Source organism: Zea mays, chromosome 8 (genome assembly GCF_902167145.1).
Source record: "Zea mays cultivar B73 chromosome 8, Zm-B73-REFERENCE-NAM-5.0, whole genome shotgun sequence".
Classification (NCBI taxonomy): domain Eukaryota; kingdom Viridiplantae; phylum Streptophyta; class Magnoliopsida; order Poales; family Poaceae; genus Zea; species Zea mays.
In genome coordinates, this window is record NC_050103.1 from 144,316,697 (window position 1) to 144,337,394 (window position 20,698).

The following is a 20,698-nucleotide window of genomic DNA, read 5'->3' on the forward strand; positions in this document are numbered from 1 at the left end:
GTATGTGCAAATGAAACAACGAAATCACACTAGCTAGCAGCCTCATGATGTAGCGCTTACGGACGGATTGCAGCTAACTAGTTGTTGCAACCTTGCAGCACAAAAGGTATACTCCTCGTGTTAAATTATGGTTATGGTTATTATAGCTTTATTTTGAACGGTTGCGGGGGTACCATTTTATTTGAAAAACGTTTTATTATTTCGCCCAGCCCCTTTTGTTTGGATTGGATCCTGAGAGAAAACTGCATCATTTGCAGCCTTAGGATTCGTTTGGACGTAGATACATTGAAGATGTTAGAATTGAATGAGATCTAATATAAATCTGTCTACTAGCTAGTATAGTAAATGTGTTGCAGTACAAATATATGTTGTTTTGATGTAACTGGAATTATAATTCTAGCCAATATAGAGGGTCTAGACTCTAGATGACGAGAGACAACTTCTAGTTATAGTCGAATACTCAGGAATTAAGGTTTAATTCCAATTCCGAATTTTAGTGATGAAAACAGGTCTCCGAATTGTTAGGACAAATTTAATATTTTAAAATAGATACACATGGAATTTGATGGTAATTTTTTGTCAAGCACATTATTATAAATAAAAATAAAATTTTGCATAAATTGTTTTATACATTATTTGCCCCCTAAAAAAAGTAAAAAAAATTCCATATCTGAATTGTATCCGGGTTTTATATATGATGAATTTAAACTTTATCTTTTATGAATCATTATAAGCTCGATGATAAAAACAAGAATATGAATTTGGATAGCCGGTTCTATATCCTATTTATTCACAATAAAAAAACAAAAACAAAACGATATTGAATAAGTATACTATTTCAACTCTACTGGATTTATTAGATAGCCTAAGAGTAGAATTCAGACCCAATTATTACAGATTTCAATATATATATACATCGCCGCTCTTGATCTCCGTCGCGCCGTACATTAGACCGTATCCGATGGGTTATCTATATAATCAACTAAAATACTGTTTTGTACTATATACTGTATTGTTCATAGAAAGACAAGTTTAAAATAGAAGATGTAATGGGAAATATAATATATAAGCTATGGAGATAGCTAAACGCGGATCGGATAATGTCCTCGTCATATATACAGATATACATGCGTGTGCGGTGCGCGCATGCACGTTGAGTTGAGCAGACGGATCACTAGCTATCGGGTGTGTGTGTGACACTGACACATACAGAGTTGACCTCCGCATATATACATGCACGATCGATGCAAGTTTTAACTGAAGCTGCAAAACTTTATGTTATCTTCTGTCTAGACTGTACTCATCTCACTCTTCATCCAAATGACTACACATCGTCGTCCAAATGACTGTACGTGTGGAATATAATTAAGGTAAATATTTCATTGCAGTGCATAATAAATAAAAAATAAAAATATCTTCTGCTTTGTCCTAGTCCAACGGCCCAGCCGGACGAGTATATCGACCAGTCTCTCTCTCTCTTCCCGGCCTAGTTTGGATACTTTGGGATTAGAGTGTTTTGGAGGGATTGGAGAGGGTGTAAATCTCCAATAGATCAAATACTCTCTCAATACATATCAATCCACTCCAATTCCACTCATTACTAGAGTACCCAAACTAGGCCGTATGTGTGTGTATAAGAGACTCGCGGGCTCGAGGCTAGCAAGGATCTCCTCCAGGACTACTCTGCTTCTCCATCAGAGAGCCACAAGAGAGACAGAGAGAGATTATTATGGCGAGCAACGGCGACGGCACGGCGATCGATATGGCGAGCAACGGCAACGGGGACGGCACGGCGCGCGTGGTGGTGCCGGAGATCAAGTTCACCAAGCTCTTCATCAACGGCGAGTTCGTCGACGCCGCCTCAGGTACATATAATATATACATGTTCGTCAATATAGCTAGGTCGTCCACGTCACTGATGGCGTCGTCTGTCTAGAGGCCGGCCGGGGTGGTTCCGTTCTCGACGTCCTAGCTAGGCGTCGTCGATCGTTCTTCTCGCCGCCCGGCCGGCCGGACGTTGCCTGTTGCTGTCACATCACATGCATGGAGGACGCTGGTTATTAGTAGAATATTAGTACTCAACTAGTAGCAGTTCTATATACAATAGTGTATGCAATATTGGTGGCACTGCTGCATGCATGTGCTTATCGGTTAGAGGAGATTATGTACATGCATGAGTCCTCGCCTGAGGCGATGATGCCAAATTCCCCCATCAGCTAGCTCGCCCTTGGGCAGCATGGAATACTTTAACATGTGTGTTTGATTTAATGAATAAGCTAGTCTATCATTTCTTCCCTTCTCACGCCTTCGTTTCTTTAGCATCATCGTACAATGGAGCCACGCCTTCGTTTCTTTAGTATTGAGCCGCACGCCGACAGCGTGCCTTCGCCAAGAAACGTTTCTATGATTTTTTTTCATTTAGCTTTCTGCATGTGATCAAGACATGGTGTATTTAACATCGTTGTACATGCCCTTATTCCCAAATCCTCCTCTGGTTTCCCGTTTCCGTGATGTGAGGTGACGTGCCAAAAGCCAAACGCATCTGGCGTTCAGCGTTAAATTTGGCTCGCCCAACGACAAATGAATAAAGCGTCTCACTTTTGCTTCCGCATCCCTGCTGCCTTCGACTTGCCAAAGGAAAACCTGGGGGCTGACGGGCCGTACATGCGTGGGTTCCGGTTACCGTGTCCAACCACAACTTTTCCCCTTCAACACACCTAGCTAGGGAATATAGAACCCTCCTTCGCTAGGTTTCACAGATCAATTTTTCCTTTGACTGATAATTAATACGATTTTCTTAGTTTTAGACCGTCCGCAGCGCATGCTACGCGATCCAGCGGTGGCCTCCAAATGGCCCTCTACGCATTGCAGCGGTAGGGGATGCTACGTCGTTCCTCCAGATCAAGGGGAGCACTGTAGCGCCCCTTTCCACATAGCACTTCTATTTAATAGTTGAAAAAAATAGTAATAAAAGATGAATAGAGTTAGATAATGATATTTTATAGTTATAGTGAGGTATAAGGGATAATATAGGGAGAACCGCTGCGGGAGATGAAAATTTAGGGGGCGAAATGTTGATGATGTGACACAAAAAAGTGATATAGGAAGAAAGATTTAGAGTTCACCCCTACGGACAGTCTTACAATCTTTATCTCAGCCAAATAAGGCCCACATTTGTTTTTTTATATACTGTTCAACACTACGCACGACCTCATTCGTTTCATGGAATTGGCCTGGGGTAAACTAGATAAACATGAGTCATGGCATTATATTGTCGCATTTCAGACGTTTTGATGAAAGACCTAGTAATTGTTTTTAATGAAAGAGTATGATGATCATGAAGATTACACAAAGACTTCTAGCCATAAAAAAATTGAAGACTACTACGTGCGTCAGCCATAAACAAAGTTCTCCATAATTAAAGATGCACATGCACCCATGAAGAAGTTTAGTCCAAATTGTTGATGTTCCTAATTCTTCCTTTTCCCTTTTCTTCTCAGCATGCCAAAGTTAGTCCATGCATCCGTATGACATTGACTTCAACTCCTACCGCACATAGTGTGGTTTCTATTTCACCCGTGTCTATGAAAAAAAAATACTTCATCCGTTTTAAAACAAAATATAGATATTTCTAGACTTTTTTCTATCCACGTCCGAATAAATGATAATAAATATAGACAAACATATAAACTATATTCATAGATTAACTAATAAATTATCTTTAGTCTAAAATAAATTATATTTTAGAACAGGGGACTACACTTTATAGAAAAATATCACTCTATATTAAATTTAAAATAGGTATAGCCTAAAAAATATTTTATGACGATATTTTTAGAACAGGGGACTACACTGATTTGATAGCATAAATGACGATATTTTTTCGTAAATTTTATTAAATTTAAAATAGTTTGATCCAGTGTATTTTTTTCTTTCTAGAAACGGGATGGAGTGGTTAAAAACGTAGATTGTGATATCGAAAGGATGCATTTCATTCTTTCGCAGGCAAGACGTTCGAGACCAGGGACCCACGGACGGGCGACGTGCTGGCCCACGTAGCAGAGGCAGACCAAGCTGATGTGGACCTGGCGGTCAAGTCGGCCAGGGATGCCTTCGACCACGGCAAATGGCCCCGCATGTCAGGCTATGTAAGTCCGCGCACCGTATTTGGCCATGCAAGTCACTGTAGCTTTTCTGACAATGCAAACTGAAATGATGTCGTGTCGCTGCGGCACGCTGCGCGCACCAGGAGCGGGGCCGTGTCATGAGCAAGCTGGCGGACCTGGTGGAGCAGCACACGGAGGAGCTGGCGGCGCTGGACGGCGCCGACGCCGGGAAGCTGCTGCTGCTGGGCAAGATGATCGACATCCCCGCCGCCACGCAGATGCTGCGCTACTACGCGGGCGCCGCCGACAAGATCCACGGCGACGTGCTGCGCGTCTCCGGCAAGTACCAGGGCTACACGCTCAAGGAGCCCATCGGCGTCGTGGGCGTCATCATCCCGTGGAACTTCCCCACCATGCACTACCGGAATCCGAGGCTTTGCCGAGTGTTGGCTTCTTTGCCGAGTGCCTTTTGTCGGGCACTCGGCAAAGAAAGCTTTGCCGAGTGCCGCACTCGGTAACGATAGGCACTCGGCAAAGACAACTTTGCCGAGAGCTGAACACTCGGCATCGAACGGCACTCGGCAAAGACAACTTTGCCGAGTGTCAAACACTCGGCAAAGTGGGCTCTCGGCAAACGGCCGTCAGCGGCCGTCCCAAAGCTGACGGCCGTTAGTCTTTGCCGAGAGTCATCCGTTGGCTCTCGGCAAAGAGATTCTCTACCGAGTGCCACATAGTAGGCACTCGGCAAAGTATACTTTGCCGAGTGTCATTCCTGGACACTCGGCAAAGTATATTTTTATTTTTTTTATTTTGTCTCTCGAAATTTTTGTGGTATGTTCCTACACTATGTAGACCTACATGTATCATTTGTGGACAATTTTAACAGAGTTTTCAATCGTTAGTAGATTTAGTTCGTTTATTTGAATTTCTTCGGAAAATTTAGATTTGAACTGTAGGTCACTCGAAACTTGGAAAACCGTGCATGCAAAAATGATATTCATGTTACTTAGCATTAGTTACGACCGATTCCAGGAGCGGACCAGAAACTTCGAGCAACATGCTCACTAAACATGGCCATGAACTTGCCATACACATGTTTAAAAATTGTATAAAACACAAACAAAGTCAAAAAATCCTGAAACTTGTCCACGTGTCATGATATCATATGTACAGGCTGCGATAAAAATTTTAGAATGTTTGGAGAAAGTTGTGGGACACTATTTGTAAAAACCTAGGAGAACTACACATGAAATCATAGAGTTTCAATTTGGATCTCTTAGGTTTGTACACATAGTGTCCCACAACTTTCTCCAAACATTCTAAAATTTTTATCGCAGCCTGTACATATGATATCATGACACGTGGACAAGTTTCAGGATTTTCTGACTTTGTTTGTGTTTTATACAATTTTTAAACATGTGGATGGCAAGTTCACGGCCATGTTTAGTGAGCATGTTGCTCGAAGTTTCTGGTCCGCTCCTGAAATCGGTCGTAACTTGTGCTAAATAGCATGGATATCATTTTTGCATGCACGGTTTTCCAAGTTTCGAGTGACGTGCAGTTCAAATCTAAATTTTCCGAAGAAATTCAAATAAACGAACTAAATCTACTAGCTATTGAAAACACAGTTATAATTGTTCTAAAATGGTACATGTAGGTCTACATAGTGTAGGAACATACCACAAAAAGTTTCATAAACAAAATAAAAAAATTTAAATATATTTTGCCGAGTGCCCCAGCTTGGACACTCGGCAAAGAAAGCTTTGCCGAGTGCTTGTCGTGCGGCTCTCGGCAAAGTTTTTTTAAAACCCTAATTCTAGTCTTTGCCGAGTGCCAACAGACAGGCACTCGGCAAAGAAGCCTTTGCCGAGTGCCAGATCAAAGGCACTCGGCAAAGTATATTTTTTAATTTTAAAAAAATCTTTGCCGAGTGCCAGATCGCGGGCACTCGGCAAAGAAGTTAATTATACCGACCTGCGGGCTCTTCTTCTCCTTCCTTCTTCTTTCACTTTCCCACCGTGACACCGACGCCCGTCGCCGACCGTCTTCGCCCGAGCGCCACCAAGCCATCCGCGGCCGCCCCCACGCGCTCGGCCGGCCGGCCGGCCACCACCGCCGCCGGCCTCCCTGCGCCCGCTGCCGCCCAGCCGTCTCCCTGCGCCCGCCGCCGCTCGGCTGCCACGAGCTCGGCCCGCCGCCGCCGCCCGGTCGTCAGGCGGCTCCAACGAGCTCGGCCCGCCGCTGCCCGGTCGCCTACGCTACTCCCTGCGCCCGGCCGTCTACGCGCAACCACCGTCCGGCCACCCGCGCGTCCACCATCGTCGCCGGCCCCGACCTCGAATAGGTATAATTTTTTTTCTTGATCAAAGCTTGTACTACTACTCTACAATTAATTGTATATCTATGATGTTCGAAATATTGCATATGCATTATGTTATTCGACTATATCTATAGGAAAATAACAATATTTATGATACTAATTTGAGTCTAAAATCATAAACCTTGTGATAGATGTGGTTCGACTACTTGTATATATGATGTCCAATGCATTGCATATATGTCATAGTGTCGTTGATATACCTGTGAATATCAGCCATCGTGCTGCTAGTGTTATTTGCAGGTTTTGGAAACCTCCCCGTGCAGGGGAGGTGCTGCCGATTTTTTTGTCGATATATGTTAGATAGCGGTAGATAGGCACAAGTAGTGGTAGGTTTGCCGATGGCATGCGTGGTCCTAAGGATGGCGGTCGTTGATGTGAATTCATATGAACAAAGTTTGGCAATATTTTTTTTGTATTAATAGACTTGTGTTTCTTTTTTACAGAGAAGATACTTGTCTTCCTAGCCGCTGCGGGTCTGCCTGCACCGCGTCGCGTCGCCACTGCACCGACCCGCCACAGCCCCACTAGCCTGACTCCACCGCCACCCTAGGTATAACCTCTATTTCCGCATCATGGTCGTAGATCACGTAACCCAGTTAGGCATCTCCCGTTCGAAAGAGATACGGTGTAGATATGCAGATCTTTGCATATCTACAAATGTATCAGTTTCGAATTGTCCACGTTTTTTGGACAGCCCGCGGTTGCGTAGATGGTGTTAGTTTCCATGCTCTACTCCGGTCCGAGAAAGAGTTTCGGCGTCACCTCCCTGTTGTTCTCCGGACAGTACACTCTCCCTGCCAGGACGTGTATCCGGAGAACAGCGGGGAGGTGCTGCCGAAATTTTATCTCGGATCGGAGTAGAGCTTGGAAACTAACTCCATCTACGCAACCGCGGGTGGGATTAGGACCTATCATCACCTATTAGAAGGTACGAACGTAGTGTACATGCATTACATGTCTATATTAAACTATACTCGGTTATATATGTTAGAGGATGGAGGACCGTGAGTGGATGTACACGGGCCGCGTTCGACGTAATGATGTCACCCCAGAATGGATTAGGAAGACCGATGCTTTCGTGGAACGGGCATATGGCGAAGCTGCTAAAGGAGCTAGCCTAGTCCCTTGTCCGTGCAGCAAATGTGACAACCGGAAAAGAAAACCAAAGAAGACCATGGTAGAACATATTTGGAAGAATGGATTTACGCCGGACTATACTCGGTGGATCTTCCATGGTGAAGCGCATCGCACGAGAGAGGAGGTGGTGAGACAACGCGTCGAGGATTACGATGCTGATGCCGGGGTAGCGGACATGTTGAACGACTATCACGAGGCACAGTTCGCCGAAGGATGTACGGAGGACGAGCCAGAGGCGACCGCAAAGGCATTCTACGACATGTTTGACGCGGCACAGAAACCCCTTCACGGCAAGACAAAGGTTTCTCAACTGGATGCCATTGGGCGTATAATGGCGTTCAAGTCGCAGTATAGCATGAGTCGAGACGCCTTCGATGGTTTGTTGACAGTTATTGGCAGCCTGCTTCCGGAGGATCACGTTCTCCCAAAGAGCATGTACGAGGCACAAAAACTCCTTCGTGCACTCAAGATGACGTATGAGCAGATACATGCTTGTCCGAAGGGCTGCGTCCTATTTAGGAAAGAACACACTGAGGCAAAGTACTGTCCGAAGTGTAAATCGTCTAGGTTCATGGAGGTAGACTCTGGTGATGGACAGAAGAGGCAGCTCGACATCCCCGTGACAATCCTACGCCACCTTCCGTTCATACCGAGGATCCAGCGTCTATACATGACAGAGGAATCCGCGAAACAGATGACATGGCACAAAAAAGGCAAACGATACAATCCTGACAAGATGGTTCACGCATCCGATGGTGAAGCATGGACCCACTTTGATGTCATTCACCATGAGAAAGCTAAAGAGGCTCGTAATGTTCGTGTTGCGCTGGCCACAGATGGGTTCAATCCCTATGGAATGACCGCTGCCCCATACACATGTTGGCCTGTGTTCGTTATCCCCATCAATCTCCCCCCCGGCGTATGCTTTCAAAGACAGAACATATTCGTGTCGCTGATAATTCCTGGACACCCGGGGAATAAAATGGGCGTGTACATGGAGCCTTTGATTGATGAATTGGTCCGTGCTTGGGAGGAAGGGGTATGGACGTACGACCGAGCTACGAAGACAAACTTCAAAATGCATGTTTGGTACCAGTACTCCATGCATGACTTTCCGGCGTACGGGCTATTTTGCGCCTGGTGTGTTCACGGTAAGTTCCCATGCCCAGTTTGCAAGGAAGCTCTTAGGTTCATTTGGTTGAAGAAGGGTGGCAAATATTCGTCATTCGATAAACATCGACAATTTCTCCCTCCTGACCATGCATTCCGACTAGACATCAAGAACTTTACGAAAGGTGTCGTGGTGACAGACCGCCCACCTGCAATGATGACTGGTGCCGAAGTTCGCGAAGAGATAGATGGTCTCGTGGCCAACCCAGAAGGTGGTTTTGTGGGATATGGTGAGCAACATATGTGGACACATAAGTCGGGATTGACTCGGCTCCCCTATTATGATGACCTGCTCCTTCCACACAACATTGACGTGATGCACACTGAAAAGAATGTCGCCGAGGCACTTTGGGCAACAATTATGGAGATTCCTGATAAGTCAAAGGATAACGTAAAGGCAAGAGTGGATCTGGCAGAGTTATGTGATAGACCAAACCAAGAGATGAAGCCGCCTAGTGGTGGTAAGACATGGAGAAGGCCTAAGGCTGATTTTGTCCTGAGCAGGGCCCAGAGGAAGGAAGTACTAGAGTGGATCAAGATGTTAATGTTCCCTGATGGGTATGCAGCTAACCTTAGTAGGGGGGTGAACTTATCTACTCTGCGAGTCTTAGGGATGAAGAGTCATGACTTCCACATATGGATTGAACGAATTCTTCCGGCGATGGTTCGAGGCTATGTCCCTGAGCATGTCTGGCTAGCGCTTGCTGAGTTGAGCTATTTCTTCCGCCAGCTTTGTGCAAAAGAGTTAGCTCGGACCATGATTGCAGACTTGGAAAGGATGGCACCCGTGTTACTATGTAAGCTGGAGAAGATCTTTCCACCCGGCTTCTTCAATCCGATGCAGCATTTGATTATTCATCTCCCGTATGAGGCACGAATGGGGGGGCCCGTGCAGGGACGTTGGTGCTATCCAATCGAGAGATGTCTAAAGACTATCCGAAAGAAATGTAGAAATAAATGCAAAATCGAGGCTTCCATTGCAGAGGCATACATACTGGAGGAGGTGTCAAACTTCACAACAACTTACTATGGTGACAAACTGCCGAGCGTGCATAATCCACCCCCTCGTTACAATGATGGCGACAATGAATCGAATCTCAGCATTTTTCGAGGGCAACTCGGAAGCGCAAGTGGTTCGACCACCAAGACCCTGAGACATGAAGAGTGGCGCCATATCATGCTATATGTATTGACCAACCTTGAAGAGGTGACGCCATACATGGAGCAATTTCTTCATGAATTCTGGCGTCGATCAAGGGACCCAACTCCACAGGAATATGATACCCTTCTTCGAAAGGGTGCGGGAAATGGATTGCCCGATTTCATTTCCTGGTTTAAACGTAAGGTACGTGCTTAGTTTGTCATTTGAAGTTGCTCTTACGTGCGAATAATATAACAATCTAGCGTGTTTGAACTTGCAGGGCCAAAGAGAGCCGTCTATGAGTGCCGAGTTGAGACAAGTAGCCAATGGCTTTGCCTATAGGGTCAGGAAATTTTCTGGGTATGACGTCAATGGATACCGTTTTCGCACAACAAGCTACGACCAAAGCCGGCCCAATCGAAAAACCACGTGTTCTGGAGTCTATACGCCCGGGCTTGACGAGGTCGAGTATTATGGAAGAATTGAAGATATATATGAACTCAATTTTTATGGTTCCAAACCTCTTACTCCAGTGATATTCAAATGTCATTGGTTTGACCCTGATGTTACGAGACGGACACATTCTAATCTTGGGCTAGTCGAAATTCGACAGGATTCCACCTTACCAGGAGACGATGTCTATATTATGGCCCAACAGGCCACACAAGTGTATTATCTTCCATATGCGTGCCAAACGAAACAACATCTTAAGGGTTGGGATGTTGTGTATAAGGTATCACCGCACGCTAAATTACCTGTTCCAAACGATGAAGATTATAACTTAGACCCGGACACATATGACGGAGAGTTCTTCCAAGAAGATGGGCTCGAAGGGCAATTTGAGATAGACTTAACCGAAGCGATCGGAATGGAAGTAGATATTGAAATGGTTGTTGATGACGAGGATGATGAGGTGCAAAATGAGAATGACTTAGAAATACTTGAAGGCAATGCTAATGAAGAAATTGCGCCTTCAGATGATGTCGACTATGAAATGGTTGATAGTGATGATGACACTTATGATCCGGCTAACCCGGACACATATGAAGATTATTTTTAATCGATGTAATGCTATATTTCATTTATTTTGCATATGTTTCTAAATACATATTTTTTATCTGTGCTTAATTGTTTACTCTTAATTGCAGGTTGTTGGACAAAGATGGTGGGCGGTGGGACGAGGACGAGGAGGGGGAGGGGGAGGGGGAGGAGGAGCACCCGTAGGACGGAGGAGGAGGCGCAGCAGGACGACGCCGTACAACAGCAGGTGGAGCAGCAAGCCACTGTCGATGCGGCACAGCAGGACGACGACGATGCGGCGCAGCAGGACGACGACGACGACGACGCCGCTCAGCAGGACGTCTCAGGTTCTGGCTCCTCAGGTTCGAGGAGTATCTACCTGCGAGGTCCCGCGAGCCTCCCTAAGCGACCCATACTTCGTGACAGACGTCCGCTGATACGACCCGATGGAGAGAGGTAGGTAACTTTACATATTGTTGCTGCCTTTTCATATTATATGTTCAAATTAATAATAGAAACTAATACTTCATCTTAATCACTTGGACAGGTCTTGGATGGTTTTGGAGACTGCAGGGGGTCACGGCCGCAACCCCAATGGCATCCTGGGCCTTCTATGCCGGGAACACTTCCCTGGACTTGTCGAGTACGCCGGAGTGACGAGCCCAGCATACACCTTCGACCACTACGCCGTCGCCCCCGATGCAGTAGATCGGGACGGCAGACAATTCAACAACAAGGCGGAGCGGGTGAAGCAAGAGCTGTGGGTAAGTCTTCATCGCACTATATTGTTTAATAAGTCGCATTTGTTGCATATTCTTGAAATAATGTATGGATACATCGTCTTTGTGTATGTAGGATTTCTTCAGGTGCGATGCTGGATATGAGGCCAGGGCGGATGTGGTGTCTACGACATGCTGTAAGAAGCTCGTCGTGGACATGCACTACGAGGCGCGCATCCAGGCCATCGTCACTTACCACGGCTCCGTCCTTGGGGAGAAGGTGAACAAGAAGGATGCCCGAACCATGTCGTTGACTCCGGACCAGTACTTGCAGGTAAATACAAAACTTTATTATTGGTACTAAATATGCTTATTTTTTTCTTCTGATATGCTGTGTACTTATATTTTTTTAGATGATTCCTCATTGGTGCGCCGCGCATCCTGAGTGCTGGGAGCAGATGGTGCAGAGGTGGTGCTCGGCTGAGTGGGATGAGGCGCACAACGCTAGCCGGGAACGGCGTTTGCTGATGCAAGGTCCCTCCCACCATCAAGGCAGCCGCAGCCTGGGCAAATACGCGGAAGCATGGGTACGCGCTCTTTTTTATTTAGGTATATAACTTTCGATTAGACATGATTTCTAACCATCTCGTTGGTTTTCTCGCAGTCGGCGGCACATGGTGGCGCGCCTTGCTCCACGTTCTCGGCATATGCCATGGCCCACAAGGGGAAGGCGACGTCCGACGTCACCTACAACCCGGATGACGGGCCCGAGGCGTACACCAACCCCGCCATCCACAGCCGACTCAGTGAGTACACCGCCATGGCCAAGGAGGTCCATGGGCCAGATTACGATCCGAGGACCGAGGACATCGACGGAGATGTCCTCATGAGGGTCGGAGGAGGCAAGAGGCATGGGCGGTACTGGATTGCCGACGGGGCAATCGACTCGTCCTCCACTCCCACTCTCTCTCAGGTGCGAGCAAGGAGCACGAGCGCGAGCCCAGCCATACGACCTCGGCAGGACACCTCACAGCATCGTATCCAGCAACTCCAGGTTATTCCTTATCTATTCATCGTTCATTGATTTTTATATATCTTCTCTTTGCATTATCGTAACATTAGGGCGAAATATTACAGACTCAGCTAGATGATGAGAGGAGGCAACGTGAGGAGCTAGAGAAGAGGATGGCGGAGATGTTCGCGTACATGCAGAGCCTTGGCGCCGCACAGGGTCATGCTCCACCACCTCCGTTGTTCCCTGCAGCTGACCCTACAGAGTTCACTACTCCTGTGAGTATCAAAATTTTAGTACTGCATGATATATATTCATATGTTCTCACACATACAATCTCTTCTCTGTGCAGGGTCAATCGGCGGCGTCGAACAACCCTCATGCTTCGTCCAGCCCTTCGCCGAACCAGTCCAGATGCCCACCTCGTTGATGATTTGTTTTGTGATGATCCAGACTTACCTTTATGAGTGTTGGTGATGTTAGTTACACTTTATCTTGTGAGATACTTGGTGATGTTAGTGATGATGCAGACTTGTATCTGTTTTGTGATAATCCTGACTTTAGTGTGATCTGTTTTGTGAGACTTTGTGATATATATGGTGTTGATGATAAATGTGTTCATTCTGTGATGTGCTTGATATATAATGTGATGTGAATGATATATATCTTTTGTTTGTTTGGATGGAACAACAAAAGCAAATAAAAAAGGGACATTCTGGTCACTTTGCCGAGTGTAACACTCGGCAAAGGGTTGCTTTGCCGAGTGCTATGACCATGGCACTCGGCAAAGAAGGAAACCTGGGAACCGGTAAAGACATCTTTGCCGAGTGCTGACAGTGGCACTCGGCAAAGAAGGAAACCTGGGAACCGGCAAAGATATCTTTGCCGAGTGCTTTTGCCAAGACACTCGGCAAAGATACTGGCAAAGGGGCCCACTGGAGGGTTCTTTGCCGAGTGCCAGGCCACCAGACACTCGGCAAAGAAACCTTCTTTGCCGAGTGCCATTAGGGCTCTCGGCACAGGGACTGGCTGTGGGGTCCATCGGACCAGTCTTTGCCGAGTGTCGACGTAGGCACTCGGCAAAGGATCCGTCACCGTTACTTGGCGCCGTGACGGTGACTTTTCTTTGCCGAGTGCCAAATGGCACTCGGCAAAGGCTTTGCCGAGTGCCCGACAAAAAGTACTCGGCAAAGAAGCTGTTGCCGATGTACAGTTCGCCGAGCGTTCTTTGCCGAGTGTTACACTCGGCAAAGCCGTTGCCGAGTGTAAAATAGCCTTTGCCGTGTGTTTAGAACACACGGCAAAGAAGCTGATTCCGGTAGTGATGATGTTCTTCCTCAAGGTCAGCCCGGCGCTCGCCGCGGGGTGCAGCGTCGTCGTCAAGCCCGCCGAGCAGACGCCGCTCTCCGCGCTCTACTACGCGCACCTCGCCAAGCTGGCCGGCGTCCCGGACGGGGTGATCAACGTCGTCCCCGGGTTCGGCCCCACCGCCGGCGCCGCGCTCACCTCCCACATGGACGTCGACAGCGTGAGCACGCCGAACCGATCGCTAGCTATTCGCGCTAGTCTCAACCATCACTTGGCTTTTGGCTGGCATGTGTTCCAGCAGGATCCTCCTGATCGACCAAGAATTCACATTTGCTTCATCAGGTGGCCTTCACCGGCTCCACAGAAGTGGGTCGCCTCATCATGGAGTCGGCCGCGCGGAGCAACCTTAAGACGGTCTGGCTGGAGCTCGGCGGCAAGTCACCGCTCATCATCTTCGACGACGCCGACGTCGACATGGCCGTCAACCTGTCGAGGCTCGCCGTCTTCTTCAACAAGGTATGGTATTGGCGGTGGCAGGCAACACTGTACAATCACAAATGATGATGTGCAGAATGCCAGAATTGCAACACACGTTCTGACGCCTGGAACTTGAAACCCCAGGGAGAGGTTTGCGTTGCCGGATCACGCGTGTACGTGCAGGAAGGGATCTACGACGAGTTCGCCAAGAAGACCGCGGAGGCCGCGCAGAACTGGAAGGTTGGAGACCCGTTCGATGTCACGAGCAACATGGGTCCGCAGGTACGTTCAGTTGTTGACTTGTTCGGAGCAACGGATCGATGCCAGCCAAACAAGCTAGTCAGGGTTCATGGCGGAGGCGGAAGCATCTGATCGAATGAGTAATCTTGTTCGTCGTGCTACTAGGTTGACAAGGACCAGTTTGAGAGGGTCCTAAAGTACATTGAGCTTGGGAAGAGCGAGGGAGCGACCCTGCTCACCGGCGGCAAGCCCGCCGCCGACAAAGGCTACTACATTGAGCCCACCATCTTTGTCGATGTCACGGTAAGCTCGGCAAGCACAAACCAACACACATACGTTTATTGCAGTCATACATTTACAATGGATTGTTGGGATTGAGCAGGAGGACATGAGGATCGCGCAGGAAGAGATCTTCGGTCCCGTCATGTCCCTCATGAAGTTCAGGTACGTAAGTACGTGTACACCATACACTGACGACGGCGCCGATGGAAGCCAATTCCATGCCTCTTGCGTGCTGACTGGCCGTTGCTTGCTTTGCACATTTCTTCTTCCAGGACGGTTGATGAGGTGATTGAGAAGGCCAACTGCACCAGGTACGGGCTCGCCGCCGGCATCGTGACCAAGAGCATGGACATCGCCAACCGGGTGTCGCGGTCGGTGCGCGCCGGCACCGTGCACTACCGGAATTTGGCTCTTTGCCGAGTGCCATATTCTTTGCCGAGTGTTTTATTTCGGGCACTCGGTAAAGAGCTCTTTGCCGAGTGCCACGCAAAAAACCCTCGGTAAAAGAAAACACTCGGCGAAGAAGCTCTTTGCCGAGTGTTTTATTTTTGACACTCGGCAAAGGGTTTCTTTGCCGAGTGTCTTTTTTTGACACTCGGCAAAGGGCTCTTTGCCGAGTGTCACAAATACAACACTCGGCAAAGAGCTCTTTGCCGAGTGTTTTTTCTCCAACACTAGGCAAAGACAATTTAAAAATCACATTTTAAAGTAATAAATTAATTTAAATGAAAAAGTTTTTAACTACAAATTTGTATAACTCATCATGATGTACAATTTATATATTGAACATTTCTTCATATGACAAAATAAAAATAAATTTGTTCATAAAACCTCTCTCTCGTAGTTTATGAAACTACGAGAGAGACGTATAGAATTTGTGCATATTGTTAGAACCATCATCTGAGATAAACAAATTACCAAACAACCAAAATAAACTTTGTAGATATTGAGAAGTTATAGAAGTTTATAGTTGACAAATTTTTCATTTGTAGTCATATTGTCAACGAAAACTACGTCTAAATTTAAAAAATTTAAAATTTGAATTTTGAAAACGACTTCGAAAGGAAAAACCACCAACATAAAAGTTGTAGGTATTGAAGAGTTATGAAACTTTGTAGTTGACAATGTTTTAGTTTGAAATCATCTTGTTATGCAAAATTATGTTTGAATTTTGAAATTTGAATTTTTCAAACTGTCTCGGATGGAAAAACCACCAAAATAAAAGTTGTAGGTCTTGAAATGTAATGAAACTTTGTAGTTGATAATTTTTTGATTTGAAATCATCTTATCATTGAAAATTTCGTGTGAAATCATCTTATCATTGAAAATAATTGGTGTAGTAGTGTAGTGGTATAGGAGGGTATGCGCGAGAGAGGGGTTGCGAGTTTGAATATCACCATTTACAAAACATATAAGTTTGATTGAAAATAATAGTGAAAAATGATAGGGCAACACTTAAGGTAATAGGGTAGGGTTGGAGAGTTGTTCCTAGAATTTAAAAAATGTTTTGCTGTTTTTTTTAATTTTTTCGATTCTTAATTTGCCGAGTGTTTTTCTTTGCCGAGTGCTTTTTGACACTCGGCAAAGTCTTTGCCGAGTGTCCGAAAAAAAGCACTCGGCAAAGAACCCTTTGCCGATGAAATCTTTGCCGAGTGTTACACTCGGCAAAGCCTTTGCCGAGTGTAAAATAGCCTTTGCCGAGTGTCTTAGAGACACTCGGCAAAGAACGCGATTCCGGTAGTGGTGTGGGTGAACTGCTACTTCGCCTTCGACCCGGACGCGCCCTTCGGCGGGTACAAGATGAGCGGGTTCGGCCGGGACCAGGGGCTGGCGGCCATGGACAAGTACCTCCAGGTCAAGAGCGTCATCACCGCGCTCCCGGACTCGCTGTGGTACTGAGCCATCGACCGACTGCCACCGGCCCGGCTCATTGATCTCTTCTTGTGCGGTGTACATGCGTGCGTGCTCACAGATGAGTTGCTGCTTGTGTTCTTCGTTGTTGGAACTTGCTCTCAGTTGCAAGGGGATCCAACAAGGGTGAACAGTGACGTCAACAGGGTTCTCGCGCTAGATGGCAATAGCTCTGTTAATCTGGCCTCTCACGGGCACTGTGCGGGGGTATTTATAGGTACCTGAGCGCCCAGCGCCTTGTGTTAAGGATGCATGTGCCCTCAGCTACTTAGGTTATCCCCAGAATATTCCCATAAAGCAGGGTTACAGACTGTAATTACAGGAACGCCTTTACAAATTAGGCCCGTAACGCACAGCGGCCACGCAGGGCCCGTTGCGATGGGCCGGAGCATACGTGGGCCTCCGAGCTGGATGAGGCCGCTCGGTGGGAAGACCTCGTAGCGGGCCTTCGTCTGATGCCGTATCAAGCGAAGGGTGTCCCTGACCGTTTTGTCTCCGTCGGACCGGCGACTACAGCGAAGGCCTCGAGCGAAGGGTGGCGTCTTTGCCTTCGCCCCAACATTTGCCCTCCGAGGGACCAGTTCGACAAAGTCACCTGGTGCCGAAGACGTCGCTAGATGGCGGAGACACTGCCCTCGCTCGAAGTGGTTCCGTGGGGGTTTTTGACGTGACCGTTGATTGACAGCGTACTATTGGATTGCGGGTTTCCCGACGCGCCGCGCCCTGTTGGAGTGCGGGTTCCCCGAAGAGCCGCGCCCTGCCTATAAAAGGGGGCGGGGGTCGGTGCTTTTTGAACTTCACTTTCCGCGCTCCGTGAAAACCCTAGCCGCCTCTTTTCACCGTCCTGTTGCTCGTCTGCCCGCCGCGCTCTTGTTCGCCGGAGATCTGGCTCGAGTGAAGCAGACCGCCTGCCGCCGCCGACGGTACGTAGCGATACCGACCTCCTCTTCTTCCGCTGCCGCTTCGCCGCCGGCCGACGCCTCGCCGACGACCGACGCCTCGTCTGAGGAGACGCTGAGTAGCTTGATGGTGGAGGAGTTGCGCGCCGGCGATTCTGTTGATTTTGGCGTGTCGCGGATGTCGTCGGTCCGCGTGCAAGATATGTAGCGGTTGGGTTACTTCGGCGGCGGAGTTGCTCGTGTGCCGGGGACGGAGGAAGTCCCCGAGCCGGAGGGCGAGTTGGTTGTGTTCGAGGCGTTCTTCGCCACCGGTCTCCGCCTGCCTGCGCACCGATTTGTTGGCGAAGTCCTGCGCAGGTTCAACGTTCAGATACATCAGCTGACACCGAATGCCGTGGTGGCTCTGTCGAAGTATGTCTGGGCGACGACTTCGTACGGCGGACGACCATCGGTCGAAGTTTTTGCGAAGTATTATTGTCTGCACTGGCAGAAGAGGATGATTGGAGACGAAGTTGCTCAGTTTGGGTCCTGCACGTTCACGCCGAAGACCGGCAAGACCACGATGTAGGTAGTCGAGTTGGTTCCTTGCGCCCGCAACAAGTGGGGCAACTGGAATGAGTTTTAGTTTTACGTTGCTGAGGGTGCCGTCGAAGGCCATGAGGGACTCCCCGTGTTCGAGATGTGTTCTCATTTTTACTCAGCGTATCCGCCCTTTGAAGTGGCGGAGGAGGATGCGGACGAAGGGGCCCTACGGTGCGCCGCCGGCCTGAGCAGTGGGCGCGACTTGGTTGAAGAATTTGTGGCGTACGGGGTATGGCCCTTGGCGCATGGCTGGGCGTTGGGCGAAGTATGCCCTCGCCAGATGCCTTTCCATGGCGGAAAGGTGGTGCGGAGTCCCGCCTTCGCACTGAATCTGCAAAACCGCGATCCGGCCGCCTTTGTGCGTGAGGCGGAGGATGGGGCGGTGCGGCTCGTTGGACGTTATGTGCCGAGGACAGAGGGCCAGCGCAGCTTTGATATCCGCGGGTCGAATGACCGCTTGAACAGGGTTTTTGAATTAAATCAATTGCCGTATGACGGCTATCCTGGTCAAGACGATGTGGACCGCCGTGGGAAGAAGCCGGTGGTGGAGATTGGAGACGACCCTTCGCCGGCGGCCGCCCCATCCTCTAAAAAGAGAAAATTAGGTACTGTTATGGGAGGACTTGGGGTTTCTGATGGTTTTGCTAGAGAGTTGATGAGGACGTGCGCGGTCCCGGGGGGAAGGATGTCTTCGCCCGAGCTCCAGGAGTCTTCGGCTCAGATGCTGAGGGTGACCGGGGGTTGTTGGCCTAGAAATGTTCCTATCCCCCGCGCGGCTGGCGAGGACTATTTTACATCTCGCATGGTTCGTGAATGGAGGGTTTTTCCTTACGGGCGGAATATTGCTGCTGTTGTGTCGGCAGTGATGGACAAGGATCGCCAGGGAGCTGCACAAAAGTGCCAGACGGCTGTCAGGCTCGTTGAAGCCAGGCCGAAGAGGCAGCGGGGGGCTGCGAAGGCTGCGGCCCCCGACGGAGGCAGGCCGCCGCTGGCGGCGAAGTCGGGCGTCCCTGCATCTAGCAAGGCGCCGGAGGCAACGGCAGGCGCCGGAGGCTCCAAATCGGCGAAGGCGGTGCCGCCGTCCAGCGGAGTGGCGGAGGTCGCGAAGGCGGCCCGAGCGTTGCCGTTGTCGGGCAAACGTGTCGCCGACTTCGCCACCGATATTACTGTGGACGACTATCTTGGTGGTAAGTCGTTGGCTTTTTTTTTAAAAAAAATTTATTCGTTGGTATGTCGCAGGGTCGGGCGAAGGCCAACTTGCTATGGTTGCGCCTGCCGCGGCGACCACGACGGTTGCCGCAGTGCCGAAGGCGAAGGGCGGGGCTCTTAGCGCCGGAGGCGAGGTGTCGGCCCTCGCGGTTGTCAGGGATGAGGCGGGCGCTGCGTCCCGCCGGCTGAAGGAGGTGACAGAGGCGCTAAATCAGGTCCGCTGAGCTGGACTTCGTTTTTTATATATATATATATCGGCTTGCTGGGGCCGCGATCTTACGATTGCTCTATAGGTGGCTGACTTCGCCAGCCGCACAGCGTCGGGGGCCCTCACGGTAGCTGTGGCTGCCGATGTCGAGAGACTTCGGACACAACACGCTGACGCCGTCCGTGAAAAATCGACCGCCGACAGCAAGTGTCGCAAGCTGGCGGACAAGGTGGCCACGCTGGAAGGAGAGAAAGCTGACCTCCGGCGCCAGGTGGCGGGGGAGAGGAGGGAGACCAACGAGGCCCTTGTCAAGGCGCAGGCTGCGCAGGCGGAGGCTAACCTGGCACGTGCGGAGGCCCTTGTCACCGCCCTGGAGAGCCGCGTGGAGAGGGCCGAGGCCATGTCACGCGCGGAGGCAGAGCGGACGCGCCAGCTGCTTATAGATACATACCGTGGGCTGGGTGCGGGGACCGGTGATTTCGAAGTGCTGGACCGAGAGCCCGGACTTCGCTGCCTGGAGTGGGTGCAGGAGGAGTTGCAGGCACTCCCCACTGTCGTGGAGGGGTTTATGGCGTATGCCTCCCTGGTCACTTGCGAGGGGGCGATGAACGCGCTCTCCCGTGAAGGGTGCCGGCACTTCGAGGTCTTCGACCAAGCCGATGAAGATTTTGAGCGAGATATCTTTAAGGTTGAGGACCCCGTAGTGAAGGAATCCGCCGGAGCCATCTACGACCGGATGTGGGGTCCGCACGGTCGCGAGGTGGTCAGGGAGCGGGCCGAGACGGCGAGGGCTCAGGTAACGTTTTCGTTCGTTTGGTGTTTGTTGGATGTAGGCTGTGTATGTGTGCTGAATTTTGTGTGTTTTGTCTTAGGCGGCGCGTGGCGAGAGGGTGGACG

The 20,698-nt window shown here is 49.1% G+C and overlaps 1 protein-coding gene across 1 annotated transcript; it reads left to right on the top strand.

Annotated features, from left to right (window-relative positions):
* The first annotated feature begins 1,498 nt into the window (after positions 1 to 1,498).
* LOC103637346 (aldehyde dehydrogenase family 2 member C4) lies at positions 1,499 to 16,891 on the top strand. The gene is made up of 10 exons (XM_020542702.2): positions 1,499 to 1,865; positions 4,006 to 4,148; positions 4,250 to 4,518; positions 14,009 to 14,213; positions 14,336 to 14,509; positions 14,615 to 14,752; positions 14,876 to 15,013; positions 15,093 to 15,154; positions 15,265 to 15,382; positions 16,718 to 16,891. Exons 1-10 carry the CDS (start codon positions 1,730 to 1,732, stop codon positions 16,889 to 16,891), a joined length of 1,557 nt encoding a protein of 518 aa, XP_020398291.1. The 5' UTR covers positions 1,499 to 1,729.
* Positions 16,892 to 20,698: the final 3,807 nt, after the last annotated feature.

What these genes read in the sequence shown, in the direction of transcription:
- LOC103637346 (XM_020542702.2), top strand. Translation starts at nt 1,730, where the DNA reads ATGGCGAGCAACGGCGACGGCACGGCGATCGATATGGCGAGCAACGGC. An exon ending in TCGCCGTCTTCTTCAACAAG is followed by an intron (nt 14,510 to 14,614) that starts GTATGGTATTGG and finishes TTGAAACCCCAG; the next exon opens with GGAGAGGTTTGCGTTGCCGG. An exon ending in ATGTCCCTCATGAAGTTCAG is followed by an intron (nt 15,155 to 15,264) that starts GTACGTAAGTAC and finishes TTCTTCTTCCAG; the next exon opens with GACGGTTGATGAGGTGATTG.